We start from the raw sequence: 18,063 nt of genomic DNA, 5'->3' as shown, positions 1-18,063 counted from the left end.
GGCTAGGAAGATACAAGGATCTTTATTTAACGAACCAACGCCACACCCCTTTTTCACTTTCAAATCGATCGTCTAGATCTTATCCGTTTCCTTTTTAAAGGTTGTCTGCGTTTCTAGAGGAAACTAGTCAATACTCCTTCCTCCGCCTCACGTATGGTCGCGCTCGCCTATCCTGGGCCACTAAGACCCAATGCAACCAGAGTGGCAACATTTGCAAAAACGCAACTCTGGGAACACTCCTGCGACTGGTTGTCACCCAGAAGCCTAACGGGATTAATACCCGGAGATGGATTCCGTTGGCTGTCACCAATACGCCTAAAGATTATAATCCAATTTACGCACATTACAGTCAGTATTAACTTTATCTATTTTAAGACTCCCAGTTGCCTCGCGAATCCTCAGAGGACTGTCCTCCACGTTCTGATGCAACCTAGCAGGCTGTCAGGAGAGGAAACTTCCCGAAGAAAACAACTCCAAACCTGGTCCTCCAGGGTCTGCACCCGGCCCTCCCAGGTGTCTCGCCTTCACCTGGGCACCTCTTTGTGATGCCTTCCAGCCGGCGATTACCAAAGCGGGAGGCGTTCCCGTGGAAGGAAATAGCAGTCTTGTTTCTCTCTTGTTCACTTCATTAAAAAATTTTTTTGGTTGCGGTGAAGAAGGGCAAGGAGTGTGGTGGGCGGGTGCCGGTGAGTGGATGGGGAAGGTGGTCAAGGGATTGCTTATTTTGATACTTGTTTGCAAGGGTGGCATTTCTCTCTCTCTTTAAATAAGTTTCTTTGGGTGTGAATTCTTGCCTTTACAGCACAAAACCACAGAAATACTTGGTGGAAAGTGAAGCTACCTAACACCGTAGACTTGATTTAACACCCCATAAGCTGCTGCTGGGGGCTTCAGGCAGTGGCTACATTCCAGCAGTTTTAATCCGTTTTTTATTGTAGGACGAGCGCAGTTTACACACGGTCTGGATGGCTCCACAGCTGGCCGCACTCACCACTTCGGCGCCCCCTCCCCGCCCCTCTCTCCACCCCTTTCTCCACGCCCTCCCCCAGCAGGAACCTGTGACTTTAAGCGAGGAGTTACAGTGTGGCGGTGCGAGCCGCCGGGCTTCGGGAGGTGGCCTGTGATTGGCTCTTTCGAGCTCCCCCTGGCTAGCTCTCTCGGCCTCCCCGCGCACTCCGCCCCGCCCGCACGCCCTCCCTCCGCCCTGTGAAGCTCGGGGGCCGGGTGTCAGGCGCCACCGCGCATGCTCCGGAATCTCATCCTCTGGCCCTGGAGCTGCTGCTGCTGCTGCTTTTGCTTTTGGGGCTGAGTTTAATAAGCGAGCGAACGAGAGAGCGAGTGAGCGAGCGCGGGGGGAAAAAAGGCAGAGAATGTCCGCCATCTATCCTCCGCTCCTGGGCGCGCTCTCATTCATAGCAGCCTCTTCATGAATTACAGCTGAGGGGGGCGGGGGAGGGGGGGTACCACACAACACCCCAGCAAACCTCCGGGCCCCCAGGCATGGCTAGCTCGGTAAGTACATGCAAAATAATAAAAGATCCCCCTCCCCTTCCTCCCTCGCCCTGCGCCGCCACTGCAGCCCAGACAGCGCCAGCGCTCCGCGGTTCCAATTAGAGAAAGGTTGGTACGGCTTCAGGGAGCTGCTGCCTGCTTCTCCCTCAGCCTCCACTCCCCTCCTTCATCCCCCCCCACCCCGGCGCGCGCGGGTGTGTGTGTGCGCGCGCGCACACACACACACACACACACACACACACACACACATACAGACATACACACACATACACACACATTCGCCCCTCCACCCCCCGTGCTTCCCTCCCTCCTCGCTTCTTTTTGCAGTCGCAAGAAGCGCACTCACACACTCCCTCTCGCTCACACGCGCGCACTCACACACACTCACACACGGTGGAAGGAGGCGAATAATAACTCAGCCATATTTCAGCCGCCGCCGCCGGGAGCCGCGGGCACAGTCCGGGGACGCGGCGAGCAGCCTCGGCGGCCGCACCTCTGCGAGGCGCCGCAGCCGCTAAGATGGTGCGTTCTCCGCGGCACGCGTGTGTGAGCGGGAGTGTGCGGGCTGACAGCGGCGGGGCCGATCGCAACTTTGCCCCGGCGCTGGGCTGTGCGCAGCAGAGGCTTGGCGGCTGTCTGTTTGCCGCTCTGCTTTTCCGAATCTCATTTTTTGGGGGGAGGTGGGAGGTACTTTGAGGCCACTTTGGCTTTTGAAAGTCTGTTGCGGGGGCTCTGTTCGACTGGCCTCGCCGTTTGCCAGGGGCTTCTAGGTGTGGGGTGCGGGGTACTTTAAGTTATGGATGCCTCGGCGTGTTTTCCTGCGTGTGTGTGTGTTTGTGTGTGACGACGTCCCATTTTTGTTGAGCACGGGAGTTTGTGCCCATCAGAAGAGGCTGTTTCCATTCCGCCTGGCACAGCGCTCCACACGCACGCACACACACACGTACACAAAGACTTCCTCGGTGTGTGCCTGTCGCCGCGGTACTTTCCGGGTGGGGGCTTGCGAGAACCCCCCCTGGGTCCCAGCCACCTCCCCTCCCACGCTGGGAGATCGCCCCAGCATCGCTTCCTAATTGTCTTCTAATTTGTTTCCGATGCATTTGTTGTCGTGCTTGTCTTGGTTGAGTGTGCTCTCTCCCTTCCCCTCACCCTAGACCCCCTTCCCGATTGGGGGTAACATTCCGTTACAACCCCGATCCGTACGCATGCAGGGACCAGGGCGTCGGGGGCCGAGCCGGGCAGAGTGCATTTGGGGGTGTGGGGTGTGCGCGCCCACGCGAGTGAAACGTGGATGCAGAGGGCACCGCCGTTTCCTTTTATGTGCGTTTCAAGGAGGAAAAAAATGTCAGGCTCAATGTTCAGTGCCGAACGGTCGCCTTCCTGTTGTTCACGGCTGACTCTCCTCCCCCTGCCCGCAGTGTGCCGTGCAGGTGAAGCTGGAGCTGGGGCACCGCGCCCAGGTGAGGAAGAAACCCACTGTGGAGGGCTTCACCCACGACTGGATGGTGTTCGTGAGGGGCCCGGAGCACAGTAACATACAGCACTTCGTGGAGAAAGTCGTCTTCCACTTGCACGAAAGCTTTCCTAGGCCAAAAAGAGGTAGGGCTCGAATACAAAAGGGGCCCGATTTAAAAAAAAAATGTTTTTGCTCGCAGAGGAAACCGTCGCTCAGCCGGGCAGTCCCTCTGCCCGGCGCTCGCTGGCGGAGCCTCGGGACCCGGGTGCGCGGCGCGGTGGCGGCCAGGTCGGGCTCCCGGCCCGGCGCGCGCGCCTCTGGCTTCGTGAAAGTCACCGCAGAGAAAGGACTGTCAGGTGGCTTGTGTTTATTCATCTTAAGCCAACCCTCCCTGGCCCTCTTGGGTTAGTCGCGGGTTCTGTGGAGAAGGGGTAGTAAGTTTTTGGGTTTGGAGGTGTGGGGAGTGGGGCCGGAGGGAATAAACAGCTTGCTCCCTTTTTTCCTAGAAAAATTCAGAATTACCTGTGTTATTAGCAAACAATAACTGGGGTGTAGTTATTGTTCCATCTTGAGAAGTCGACTCTGTTTCGGGTCTTCTCTGATTTCCTGTCTGTGGAGGTGGCATTGGGTGCTAGTTCCCATAGACTTCTTTTCCTATTAGCCAATTTGCAACCCCCCTTCACCTGCACCGCCGAGGATTTTACGTTTAGTTGGAGGGTTTACTCGTCGCTGGTCCCTGGCCCGCGATGACACTTGACTGCTCCTTAGATTTTGAGCTGCGTTCCGTCCGAGTGTCTGCCCAATGTAATCTGCAGGGAAGAAGGTCCTAGAAAGAGCGAAGCTAAGTTTAAGAGGAATGGTATTGTGATACCTTCTGCTTTAGTCTTTCCCCACTTGTTTCTTAGCCTTGGTGTCTGGTTTGCATAATCTTGCTCAGCCTCTGCGGTCCCAAACGTTTTCCAGGACAGTTTAGGAAAAAATAAAACGTTTGTCATTTTAAAAGATATTTAAAAGGGGTTTCAGAAACCCCGGTTTCAAAACCTTCAACCTCTGGGAAGCTACTGTCTGGTTGTTTTAGTTGGATTAGTGGAGGTAACAGTACAAATACAATAAGGTGCTTTGTTTGGGAGCAGGTTTATTTATCTAAGTCCACACAATGGTTAGTAGTTATCTTCCATTTGATCTGTAATCTTTATTGGCATCTAAAACTCCTGCAGTTTCTTAGAGCAACATCATAATAAATCCATTCTGCTTAGAGCTACGTGGAAATTATTGAACATTCAGGGATGAATAAAGGAAGGAGAAATGTTGTGTGCCTTAGAGGTGGCAGAGGTTTGCATTGATGCATATTTTTTTTGTTTCCAGAGCTCATATAATGGGATGTAGGATTCTGGGTGTTTTTTGGTGCCCCCCCCCCCCTTTAGTGGCTTGGTTTATAGCTCCTCTTGAAAACTTGAGCAGTTGAATTTGACAAGCTTTGTTGGGTGGTTAAGAAATGAATCCAGCTTCTAACAGAGGGGTAGGAATATGTACCACCTATAGGAAATAGCATTTAGATTTCATTAGCATTTCATATCAAAATATAGTCAGAGATAATATACTTCATATTTCTTCAAAACTGTGATAAGGATGAGTATTATCAAGAATCTGTCACTATAGGAGGTTGGGTATGATGCTTCTTGGAATCACTCTGCCTTTTCCATGTGTCTGTATAGCCATTGCAGGGGAGTTTAAACAAAAGAAACCACCTTCTAACATCCTTGGTACCCACTAGCACTACTCTTTGGCCACTATACATTTCAAGGTGAAATACACCTAACAAAAAGCAATATTTATTGTATTAGGAAAATTAACTCAGTTGGCAGAAGATGTAGCTGTTAAGATAACTTTGTTTAGGTGCTTTAACAATCAACAAATTGGCATTATGAAATTAAAGATGATCAGCTGTTTCTCTACTTCAGTGTCTGTGTGTGGTAACGTTTGCCTTTATTTCCCATACTTAATGATTTTCTCTCCAGCCTGAGGGAACCTGAGGGTGCTAGCCCACATAGTCCACACCTGGGATTTGTTGCTAGGTGTGGTAAACCGCTTGATAACAGTGATGTCTTCTCAGAAGTCTCTAGTGAGAGATGTCTGTTGGTTGGACTTCTCAGTTTTTATTCTCAACTGTGGGATTTCTTTTTATGCAGGCTGTAAGCCATTGTTTTAAATGTTTATTTTTGGATTTTTATTTGTATGTGTGCTTTCCATGATGTGACAAGTCCTGGGAAAAATGCCAGCTTACATAGCCCAGGAGAGACCTTGTCATACTGTAATTACACATGATTCAGATTGCAAGAGAAGGTTACTCTGTTCATTGGGAATAGTTGATTGTAAGTTCAAGCAACACCGAACATGCCACTTACCTGGGACTTATTTTTTTGGTGTGTAGGTTCTTTCAGAATGACAAGAATAAATACAGAATAAGAACGTCAGGAATTTCTAAGTCTATTTCTGTACCCTTTAAGGTGCTATTTTTCTTATCTTATAGATCTATAAATGATAATATAAAATTTTTACTCATTGAAAATGGCAGAAACTGTAAAAATGACTTTGTGAATAATCTAAGTTACAAGATATTTTAAAGAAAATGCACATATTCTAAGCTATAAATGGCTATTAACAATGACAGGTTATGTCACTTCTGTATACAGTAGCTGATAAACATAGATGAATCTTACAACTGAGGATGAATTCAGCCACAAAAATGGATGAGTCCCAAGTTTTATAAATCTTTGGTTTGAAAAAGCAAATTGATTATCAGGTTGATTTCCTTATTTCACAGTAATATTATGAGAACTTGTAGAGGAAGAAATTATATCATTTTCAACTTATTGCCTAATGAGAATTACATTCAGAAATAACTAATTGGATTTGAATTAATGAGGTTTTACTGTGTCACTAAGATGTGTGGGAGACCTTCATTTTATAACTTCTAGACACAAAGTCATAGAAAAGAGATTTTGAGAAAATAATAAAACTTGGAATATCCATTAGCTATTATGGAATAGGTAGGTCTGAATATGATGCATTTTAAAACTATCTACTTACCAAAAAAAGTCCGTATCTTATTTATTAGTACCAAAGATTTATAATAGTCTGATATGACTGAAACAATCACATTCAAAATGTTTAATTTAAAATATTGTTTTCATTTTCAGCATGATGTGAATGTGAGTGAACTTTTTTCCCAATTACAGCCATCATTACTATTGAACTGTCTCATTGTCATTTATGATGTGAAATCTGTTGCTTATTGTGTTATGTAAGCAAATTTGGCTACTGCTGTATAATTTGATAGCTTTTTATTTGAAGCCTTACTCTTTTGAGTGGGCAGTTAAAGCATAATAAATCTGCATTTACAACTTTCCTTTGAGTTAAGTGTTTGAGCCCAGTTTTACTGCATAGTTATGATTTGTGTCAAATGGTCTTCTGAAATAATTTGGATAACTTTTTATCAGAGTGTCTAATATTTGAGGATTTACCAGTTGCAAGATACTGTGTGCTCCTGGCATATTTTCTCTTCTGAGGCATTAAAAAATGTAAGAAAAAAATGAAGATGGATGATTATAGAGTTCTGTATGAAATTAAGATGACCAATGAGAATAATTTTACTACTTGATGTTCTGAAAAAACATCAACCATAATTTTCCCAAGCACTTAAAACCTGAATGATTGGAAGAAATCTCATGTGCTGTTGGTGGGAATGTAAATTGGGTATGGACTTTTCAAAGGGTAATTGGCAAAATATATTAATATTTTAAATGCTTATATCCTTTGACCTAGCAATTTCATTTCTAGGAATTTTCCTACAGATGTGGCTTTGCAAGGACACAAAAATACAGCATATTTCATGTGCCTATTTTTATAATAGCAAAAATTTGGAAGCAAGCCACAGAGGGACTTCAGTTGGATATAGTTCAATGATGATAATCCATAAAAAGAGGTAAATCTATTTGTAAACGCAGGAAGATGTTCAAGAGGTGTTAAATGAAATAAAGCAAGTTGCTAAATCAGTATGATCACATTTATATAGATAAATGTGTGTGTGTAAATAAATAATTTCTGGATGAATGGGCGGCAAACTCTTACCAATAGTTTTCTTTTGTGGATGCTTATTGTGTCGGTGGTGATGGAGGGTTATTTGGTCTTGTTTGATTTTAAAAAAATGTTAATTGTATATATTTAAAACATTAGAATGAGCATACATTCCTTTTTAAGACTGGAGACAGAGTAAAGCATCAATATAGAATATTGTTTTTTAAACAGGAGTTGGCATGTAGCTATCTAAAAGTAATCTTGAACCATTTTGGGTAAATATTGTTGCCCAATGCTGAGGAGTAGCTAGGGTTGGAAGTTAGAAACTTTGTATTTAAGTGCTGGCTTAAAAGACTTCTTGTGTGATCTTGGGCAAGTTACTTCTGCCTCTCTTTTCTCATTTGTTTTATGGGAATGATAGTAGCATAAGACTATTACCTCATACATTGAGGATTAAATATAAATCTGCCATTCTCAAACTTAATGGTCTTAAGACCCCTTTACACTCTTAAAAATTGTGAACCCAAAAGAGCTTTTTCTATGTAAGTTATATCTATTACTATTTACTATATTAGAAAGTAAACTTAAGACATTTAAACAAATTACTTACTAATTGTTTTAAAATAAAATAATAAACCCATTACGTATTAGTACATATTTAACATTTTAATGAAAAATATTTTTTGAAACAAGACCCCAGAAGGGTCTTGGGGCCCCCGGGGGTTCCCAGACTATACTCTGAGAACCTCTGATATAAATATTCAGCATATTATCTGGCACAGAGAAATTGCCCAGTAAATGAAAACTGATTTAAAAAAAAAACGTTATTGCTAATAAAAACATACATTAACTGGAGGGGAAGAAGTAAATCTTCTCAGGGCATTTGCATGGTTAAATCCCATTGTATCAATTATCTAAGAGTTATTTTTTTCCAGAAAATGTAATCCAAATTTATGGTTTTACTGGATATATTTTATAGTTAATATCACCATCCACTTTATGGTGGATTATCTATACTATGCACAGGTCTTTTTCATTCATTGTTTTAGGTGAGTCTTTGTAGGACTACTTTGTGAGGTAGCAGGGCCAGGATATGAATCTGTTTGATAATTTTACCTTAAAGATCCTTTGTTCCTTCTCTTGGTTTTTTGAAATTTCCTTCCAAAGAGTCTTCTGTGGACCAACGTTGGCCCCTTTTCTCTCGTTCTGGTCATCTATTACGATGATCCCCACTGCTTAACACAAACACAGCTTTTACAGTTCTAGGATGTGGAACTTTTCTTGTTTTAGCCTCTTAGTGGTTTAAGAGTCTTCAAAAGAGGATTTGGAGTGCTTACATACTGGGGGATGGGATGGAGTGTTAATTAAATATAATTATGGCAATTGCTTGATTAAGCAAGAATCTGATATATTAATGAACTTTACTGGATTTTAATTTTCAATGACCAGATTTTAGAATATTTTTGATCCCTGAAACACAGTGTTTTACATTGTCTTAAAGGAAATAATATTGAATTAGAATTCTGTATTTTGTCCCTTGGCTTTTATACTTTCTCTTTGATTTTATGTATTCACCCCTCAAAGAAGAAGCTACCATGTAAAAAGAAATTTTCCTACTTCAGTGATATGAATCAATGTTCTTTTAAAACATTCTGCTTTGTGTGCACTTGTGTGTGATCAGTCTTTTTAGTTTGTCTCTTTCTCATAATACATATTTTAATGCTTTAATTTTTCACTCTCATATTTTGACTTTCTCCTTATTCTTGTACGTGGTACAATGTATATTTTTGGGAATATAAGTTATCTGAAAAGAGCCCTTAGATAAATAATTGCCTACTGCTAAGATTAAGGGAATTTGTAACTTTTTAAAAACTTAGGTTATAGATGTCACAGAAATTGAGAAACTGCATTGCATAGTTGTAGGGTGTAGCTTTTGTGAAGAACCCATCAATTCAATTTTTTACATGCAAATGAAAATAGTGTTTTCTCCTGAATTTATCAACATGTCATCATTGTAGAAAAGTTAAAATATATAGAAATATAAAGAAAGAAATTACTGCAATATTTTTCATAGATACCCATAGTTAATATTTTAGTAGATATCTTTATATATACACAGAAATATTAACTCTAAATTAATAGTTCATTCAATAACTATTTTTTTTGGACCCCTTGTTTGCCTAGTTTATTATGTTCTAGGAGCTGGGGATAAAGCATAAATGAACATTCCCCTTCACAGAAGATCATGGAACGCCATTTTAAAAATTACTGAATTTTATGATATCACATTTAATATAGATTTATTATATTTTATTTGGACATTTAGTTTCTGTTTTAATTTTTTGTGAATAATGCTGTGATGAGTATCCTTGGCATTCACTTTTATGGCTTTTCTATTAATTTCCTCATGTTAAATTTCTAGAAGGGAGATACTTGAGTCAAAAGATAAAAAGATTTTAAGTTTTGATATATATTACCAAGCTTTCCTTCAAAAGAATCATACCAGTTTATATTTCCCTCAGAAGTTAAGAGACTGTCCATTTCCCCACATGGTTGCCAAACTGGAAAGTAACAGTTTTTTTTTTTTTTTTTTTTAAATCATGCCAATCACTAGATCAAAAGATACCTCATTTTTATTTATATTTATTTCATTTGTAATGCCACATACCTTTTTTAAATGTATGTATGTATTTACCATTTGCTTGTCTTTGCTGATGTACCTATTTCCTGCCGTTTGTAGTTCATTCATGGCCTTTTAAGATTTTTTTCAAAAAATTACAGGAAAATACAAATAATGGTATAACACTCAAATTCCCACTGCCAAGAATGAACAAATGTTTGCATTTTATGATATTGCCCTCCATTGTTTTGATCTTAGGAAATATTATAGATATAGGTATAGTTTTTAAATGCTTCCTCACCTTTTCTTCCAACTCTTCAGTCTTTATTCTATTCTTTTTCTGTACATTTGTACATTTGTATTGCTACAAATAATAAATTGTGTCATAGAATCAGCTTGAAGAGTATCATATTGGGTGAATAAGTTTTTTCAATTCAGATATAATTTGTGTACCACAAAATTCACCCTTTTAAAGTGTCCAATTCAGTTATCACCTCTATCTAATTCCAGAGCATTTTCATGTGTTATTAATTTTGCATCTTCTTTCCCCACACAATACATTTTTTGAACTTATCCACATTTCATCTATAGAGAGCTAATTCATTCCCTTTCATTTCTTCTGCTTAGTATTTCAACGTAGGCATATATTCCATGTTTTACTTTTCTATTCCTCTATTAAGGAATATATGTCAGTTTTAGTATTGATCAGTGAACATCTTTGTGTTACCTTGTGCAAGTGAACAAGAGTGTGGACAATTCGCATAGAATTTGAGTTAGTATGTATATTTTCATTTGTTCTGGACATTGTCAAATTGCTCTCCAAAGTACTTGTGAGTTTATCTTCTGTCAGGGATCGAGTACCATTTTCTCTACATCCTTGCCAACAGTGGATATTATAAGATTTCTTATTTTTGATATTTAGTTGAAATATGGTATCTTTTTGTTTTGATTTGCATTTCTCTGATTCCTAGAGGGGTTGAGCATGTTCTATATATTTATTGACCATTTGGATTTCCTCTTTGGTGACTTCTTGTCTATATCCTTTATCTTAAAAACAAAACAAAACAACAAAACAAAAAAACAACTACTGGGTTGTTTGTCCTTTTCTTATACTTTGTTGAGTTTTAATCCTTAGTTATGTGTGTTGGAAATATCTTGTTCTATTTTTTGTTCGCATAGCCTAATTTGTGGTATCTTTTGCCATTCAAAAGTTGTTTTTTTTAAAACTTTTATTTTGCAGTAATTTCAAACATAGAGGACAGTTTCAAAAATAATACAAAACCCATACAGAAATCTCCAGCATACCCCCCATCCAGATACTTAGAGCCATCAATTTTTAACATTTTGCCACATTTGCCATATGCAAAGTTTTAGGGATTTTGTTTAAGAATATAATTTGTGGGCATGGTAGTGTTTACCCAAATTTATATTTGCAAAATAGAGTGAAGAAACTGTGAGAGAGGTAAGTGAGAGAGAGAGGATAGCCCTGCCTTCAAGATGGTTTTAGAGCTTGGAAGGACCCTAGATTATTTATTGTTGTTTACCCTCTCATTCTATGTTTAATCAGAAGCCTAGAAATGTGAAGTGATCTTGCATGTAGATATAATGAGTCACAAGTGTGCCCATGCAAAGATAACTAATAATAAATGGTAGTAAATGTTTACTTTTAAAACATTGAGTAATTATTCACTCATATTAGCAGACAAATGTTCAGCAATAACCACTTTTGTCGACATGGTCTAGGATTTAATTAAGTGGTGGTAACCATGGTAAATGCTGTTTAAAAGAAAAAAGTTCTATAGCTACTTTCAGGAGAAATCAAATTTATGTTATGGATTAATTTAGGGTTTTCCTTTGAGATTAAATCATTACAAAACTAGTTGCTGAATGGCATTCCCTGGTATTTGGGGCTGCCTTTCCCTATCTTCCATGACCTAATCCTTTTAATTTAATTTGTGTGATTAATTTTCAGTAGTTGAGGTCTGTAGAAAGCTAATATTATTGAATTTCTAAAAAGATAAAGCCAGCTTTTGGGTGTGATTTAGTTGCTACATAGCAGTTAACTATTAACTTTCTGGATAAAATCAATGTACCGTCACTTTTTATTAAAGAAAATAATGGCTTTAACGTCATTCTCATTCTGAGGTCCATTTATTTGAAATAATTTTCCTAAGTGATTATAAAGATGATCAGATGAATTTAATTAAAGCTATTACCCATATTAGAAGATTGATGTTCTCAGACCCAAGTAAGTTTTTCTATTTAAAAATATTTAATTTTGCCCAAACCAGATTTTTTTTGTTCCTTTCCATTAGAAATCAGTAGTTATTTCCCACTAATAGAAGATCAGATGCTATGTGTATGTTTTGATTTTAAAGACCAAACTATACATTAAGAATTTCCTAAAATATTAAAAATAGCAGTGGATAGAAAGTATGGAGATCTACTTGCCTCTTGATGTTTTTAAATATAAATTTAGTCTACATGATGCCTTTCAGTTTTTGCAGATATGCTTTACACTCTCCCTTCCTCTCCCCCAGGGTTGATGTTGGGGAGGAGACTACCATCTGAATATTCCAGATATCTGTTAGTATTGATAAACATTTTAAGTGTTTTGAATGTTTAAAAACAAGGTTCATTATGGGCTCTGTATCATCCATACTTTTCCCAAAAATACTTCATTAATATAAATTACTGAATAATGAAAACTTTCTTTGTATTGAAGAAACATTCTTAAATTTTTACAAAATATTTTCATTCATTTGATTTCTTTCCCTGTTCCTGTACTATAAGCAGCTATATTCAGGTGACTCTCAGTGAAACTTAGAGTTTGGGCTGTTGGTGTTTGGTAGCTTGGGTGGGATAGGTTATTCCAAAATATTGACTTGTTCCAGATTGGTTTTGCAAAGATGCTTGTTGTGTGACTTTTCCAATATATGCACAAAAGTGGTAACTAGCGGGCAGGGAGCTACTTTCCTTATCATTCAGAATAAGGATATGGAGCAGGCATTACATTAATCAGTTCTGCATTCCCTTCTTGAGTATGTATTTGTTGTTCCTCCTGTATTGCATTAGGGTTACATATCAGATGAGATGGGACCTGTACTATCCCTGTAGAAACTACTGATAACCTTTTACAATGTAATGGTCTAGATAGGCATTGGAAGTTTTGGACAACAGTATAATAAAGGCAGATATTGAAAGTCAGAAAAAGAGTTTTATAATCCCTGACTTTAGCTTCCACTCTCCTAAGTGGTAAATTATTGCTCAGTGTTCTGAAACCTATTTCTTCTGTACCTCTAATGGTTGACTTTGTATAAACAGAATCGCTACTTGAATTTAACAGGAAACATTGTGCCTGCTGAGAGATCACATTTTTCCAGAATGTATTTTAGTTTATGTGGTAGGCAAAAATGAATTTTACCCTCCTCTATCGTTTCTCCTTATTCTTTCCTCACTTACAAGTGAATACTTTTTTCAAAGCTACATACAAATTTGAGGGAACTGACCAGTTCTATCTTTTTTAGAAAAATTACCTTATCCATGAAATACAAGTGACTTTTTAGCTTTAAAAACAAGAGTCAGATACATTTCAGTATCTGACCTGGGAAGTAAAAGTGATGTGTTTGGACTGAATAAGCTCTGTGGGCATTTCTAGCTCTGAAATTCTACTTTTCTTCAATTTTTTTTTTTTAAAAGGATAAATTCTGTCTGACATTGATCCAGTGTTTTTTTATAATAATGATGAAATAGTAACTACCATTTATTAAATATCAACTGTGTATCTGTTATCCTGCTGGGTAGTAGACATAGTAGACATGTAATTTTATAATTTCTCACTTTTCTTAGGTATGGTAATTTGGAGAATGATTTTTGAAAAACAAAATAACACAAAATGTTAATATGAATCTCAATATATTGGAATTTTACCTCTCCTTACGATAAATGGACAGGGGAATGGATAAAAGATTGGCTGCAATAACAGAAAAATAGAAGATAACATGGTTAATTCACCAAATAAGTGATTGTTTGATCACTTAACAATTAATTTCTGACCATATTGGTGCCATTTCTATCAACCATTCACTACTGCTTGTAGGATGTAGCATTCTAAAAACTCAAGAACCCCATGTTTATTTGAAACTTCTTTCTCAAATATCGTCCTTGCCCAGGTCCTTACCTTAGATCATTGATTTTTCATGAAAGTTTACTAACTTGTGTATTTCACATAATGTAGCCTAGACTTTGAAATTTTGTTACTTTATTTGCTTTTCTAAAGCACCACGTATCAGTTAACTACTTTTGTTTCTATTATCAATAGAACAATAATTTGGGACTTGCGCATACATCATCACATAAACAGGTTAGAAGAAAGTATATCAAATCTTTGATAACATATTCGTAGGGCTTTTGACTTAATAATCCAGGTGCTTAATTGAAGTTGTTTTGAAAAGTATGTACTGTTTAGTTGCAACATGCTGCATAACTTTTAGGTCTAAGAAAAATAATTCTGATTAAGGTATTCTTACTTGATAAAGGCAATTGTCAGATGCCTGACAAGAGCCAATGATGTAATTTATACAGTAATACACAAATGCAGACATTTAAAAAAGAGCAACAAATGCATGAATTTTCTCCAAGTTAAACAATCAGTTGTAGTGTATGCTTCTTGACATAGTGTCTTTCTGTGGAAGCTCTCTTTTGAGTTTATCATCATCATTGATTTTAGTAGTTGATTCATTCCAGTTTCTTTATATCACAATGGCCAGAATTGTTCATTATTAACTACATTTTCAGAATTGTTGGCAAGTGAAGACAGATAAAAATACACTAGTGAAAAGATGTGAAGAGAATACTATAGCAAAATGTTAATTGATGTTATCTCTGAGAGGTGAGATTTCAGGAAATTTTTAATGTCATCAGTAAAATTTGTTGAATTTGTCAAGCTTTCTTGAATGGTACATATTACTTATGTGAAAGTAAAACTGGATATTTAAATATACACAAGGACATGTTTTCAATAAGCTTGTTAGTTTTCCTAAAAGTAATCTTGTTTGGAACATAAACAGGAATGTCTTCCTCAAGCAACATTTTCATCTTATATTTGAAATTTTAGCCACCTTGTTATTTTGAATGTTTCCTTTTAATATTGCTATGAATATATAACCAAATGTTTCATAAATTGATTGCAAGTTTAAAGAAATAAAATGTAGATCATGTTCTTATTTTTCTTAACAATTAATGGGTGCTAATTTCTCTGTTGTAAAATTAATTAGATTAACCTGATTTATAAGTACATTATTCATATAAGATATTCTTTATAGCAGAAAGAATCCAGGTTTAATATTTCACTACAGTGTATTAATTAATATGTTTATCTTGATGTGTAGTGTTAGAATTTTTTCCGGAGCCTATATCTGACTTTAAAATGGGCTACAAATGAAAGGACTTTCATCATGCTGTTTAGGTATATGGTGATGGTGTTATGAGTAAATAAGATCTATAATTTCATTTCTAGTTCATGCATCTTTGAAAATAATTTTGAAGTTAATACATGCAATTATGAGAAATTAAGTATAGAAAACAAGGCAAAAATATTACATTTGGGACAGGGAAAGAAGTGGTGATCTTTTTTGTTTGAAGAATTGGTGCATAATTACATAAATACAAACAATGTTTTAATACTAAAGTGGCTTTAATATTTCATATATATGCTCGAAAAATAGAGGTTTTTAAAAATGAAAATTAAATGTAATTTCATGAATTATGCACAGTGCAGACAGAGTGATATGAATATTCCTTAAACGCAACTAAAAGAAATGATTTCTTCAAAATGTGAGGGGGTTAATTTTAGTTGTCTTCAAGGGTCTTTCGGCAATCTAAAATTTATCTGATTAAGTCCATGATTTTGTGATCTATGGAAAAGCATCTTTGCCTATTTAAACTTTTAAAAAATTAACCATTAAAAGTGTAGTATGTGCTAATGCATAGCAAAGCTATATGTCCAATAAAAATAAGTGTTTTTTTCCCTTTGTTATTAGATGCTTTTACAAAATGTAGAAATGGTAGTTAGCCAAATTAACTCTACTTTAAAATGTTTGTAAAAGATAACAATTGATTTTTATGATGTGGGCATTTATATACTACTTAAATAAAATTGCCACTTTAAGTTGTGTATGATAGCATTTGGAATAACATTGTTTTCCATGGACTTAACTTAGTTCTGCTAATAAATTTTTATTTAATTATTTCTATTGCTTTTGAGAGTGTTCTAAATGGAATTCATAATGGCCTGGCTTCCTTTCTTTAAAATTAAAGGTATGTATAAAAATGAGGAAAATGTACTCATTGCAACCATGACTGCAGCTTGCAATATTTGCTTGCTATTTTTGTAATTAAATTAATTCGTGTAGAGGCCTTAACTGCTCAATTGTTTTTATTATTCTAACCTAATGCTTGAAGGGACCAAGCTGAAGACTTGGGAATTTGAGCAATAAGACCTGGTTTGAATATTGCTGATTGTTAGAGATTCCAAATTTGATATTAAATTAAATGAATTTGCTCATAGAATTTTATTATAGGGTACACAAAGATATGGTAGACCAAGATAGTGTATAAATAACCCTTATTTGGAGCATATCGAGTGGGAGCATATTTTGCAGTGAAAGGGGAACTAAAGGACAAGGTGTTCTCTACTTGTAGACTTGTAAAGACCTCAGAGTTTTCTTTATGTTATTGTAAAAAGACATTATTTTTGCTTTGGCGTGCTTAAAACTAAAGGGCAAATGATCCAAAAAGAATAATCTTGAAATTCAATAGCAAGAAAACTACTTGACACTGTGGGCTGGAGGCCAGCAAACGTGGCGCTTTCATTGAATGCGTGGGAAATGGGGCAGGCCTGGAACTTAAAGAGACAGGGTGCAGTACCCTAGAAAAGAAAAGCCCTCCTGTATGATTTGCTTACTTGGAGGAAAAAAAAAATAGATTTAAAGTTTTTTCTAAAGAATCTTTATTGGATCAACTTTTTAAGGTATTGAAAGACGCTGAGTGAATTTTTCCTAATTCCACCTTCCATCTCTGTAGCCATCTTCTCTTTCTGTAATTGGTGCTGAGTAAAATTGTTTATAACAGAGAAGCAGCTTTTCAAAAAAAGTACTTTGTTGCCAGGTTCAAATGGAGTATAAAGTAATTCTCTCTGAAATTGAGCACTTTTGCTTTGTTTATGTAGCTGTTGAAAAGTTGAAAAAGTTCGGGTGGGTTGAGGAGTGGGAGGTACTAAACGCACCTCTGCTTTCAAAATACTGTTCTTTCCATGTCCGAGTTTTCCTCCCCCCTTCACTCATGAATCTCCCTTGTTCCCCTCCACCACCTCCCACAATTCCTCAATAAAATAGTATTTAAAAGACTTGAATAACTAGTCCCTGTGTACCAGCTTCTTGCTGGAGGCAATAATGTTGTACTTTTTTCAATGGGTGGTCTTTAGTCTCCATGGGAGACTTTACAGGCAGTGGTCTCCAAGACCCACTATGTGTATTATATTGAATATATTGTATTATACTGAACCATTTAAATTCCTGTGCCATAGGGAAGATTCAGAGATAGTTTTACATTCTTGAATTTCCATCATTAATTATTTGCAAGCCAATTTATTCAACTTTATTTGAAGAGTTTATGGTTTAAATCCCTAAAAGTGAAGCATATTAACTCAGCATTTGTGGTTTACTTTTTAAAATAAATAAGCTATTCATGAATATGTTAGTTCAAGAATATCTGATTTTGTGTGTTAATTCATAGTTTTGGTGGTTTTTCTTTTCTTTCTTTCTTTCTTTTTTTTTTTTAAGTTTTTCTCCTTCAGGAAACTAGCACCTAGTAGTCGATTTCAAATGTTAAATACTTGAAGCCATGTTTTTCCTACACAAGCTAGTGTAAAATGATAGACTAAAACAATATATTTGCTTATACCTCTTAAATATTTAAATGGGGAATGTTGCAGTCATGCCTATTCCCCATGAAACTTAGTTTAAAATTATTTTTTTGTATGAACTTGTGGTTATGAACCAGAATGATAAAATAACTTAGTTGGGTTATTGCCTTGATTATTTTGTTTCCCTTACATTCTTCAGACTATTGATTTCTGAAGAATGTTGGATTTATATTTAAAATAAATAAATGTCTGTAGGTCCTTATTAGTTCAATGCTAAAATAACTGTTTTTCCACAGACTAAGTAGAGAAGAACTTAAGCATAGGTATCTCAGGTGTGTTGGTAATGATTGGATAATAAAATATGATGAGGGAGCTTTTATTTTTAAACAATGGAAGTAGTTTTCAGTGGAAAATTATAATCCTTGAGGAATTTTTTTTTAATAGACGTCATTATATAGTTGTTGTAGGTCTATA

The 18,063-nt window shown here is 37.2% G+C and overlaps 1 protein-coding gene across 4 annotated transcripts in view; it reads left to right on the top strand.

Moving 5' to 3' along the window:
• The first annotated feature begins 1,309 nt into the window (after positions 1 to 1,309).
• MLLT3 (MLLT3 super elongation complex subunit) overlaps positions 1,310 to 18,063 on the top strand; it is a 272,860-nt gene continuing 256,106 nt past the window's right edge. Inside the window, exons 1-2 of one of the 4 annotated variants that reach the window (XM_037851311.1) lie at positions 1,310 to 1,512; positions 2,931 to 3,111. In XM_037851311.1, coding sequence (XP_037707239.1) covers positions 1,501 to 1,512; positions 2,931 to 3,111 — 193 coding nt within the window. In that variant the 5' untranslated portion in view covers positions 1,310 to 1,500. Of the gene's footprint in view, positions 1,513 to 1,602; positions 1,621 to 1,770; positions 2,035 to 2,930; positions 3,112 to 18,063 lie in introns of those variants that run through there. The other 3 variants (XM_037851307.1, XM_037851310.1, XM_037851308.1) reach the window with 3 other exon arrangements.

This window comes from Choloepus didactylus, chromosome 10, assembly GCF_015220235.1.
Source record: "Choloepus didactylus isolate mChoDid1 chromosome 10, mChoDid1.pri, whole genome shotgun sequence".
Taxonomy (NCBI): domain Eukaryota; kingdom Metazoa; phylum Chordata; class Mammalia; order Pilosa; family Megalonychidae; genus Choloepus; species Choloepus didactylus.
This window is presented reverse-complemented; position numbering and strand designations above follow the sequence as displayed.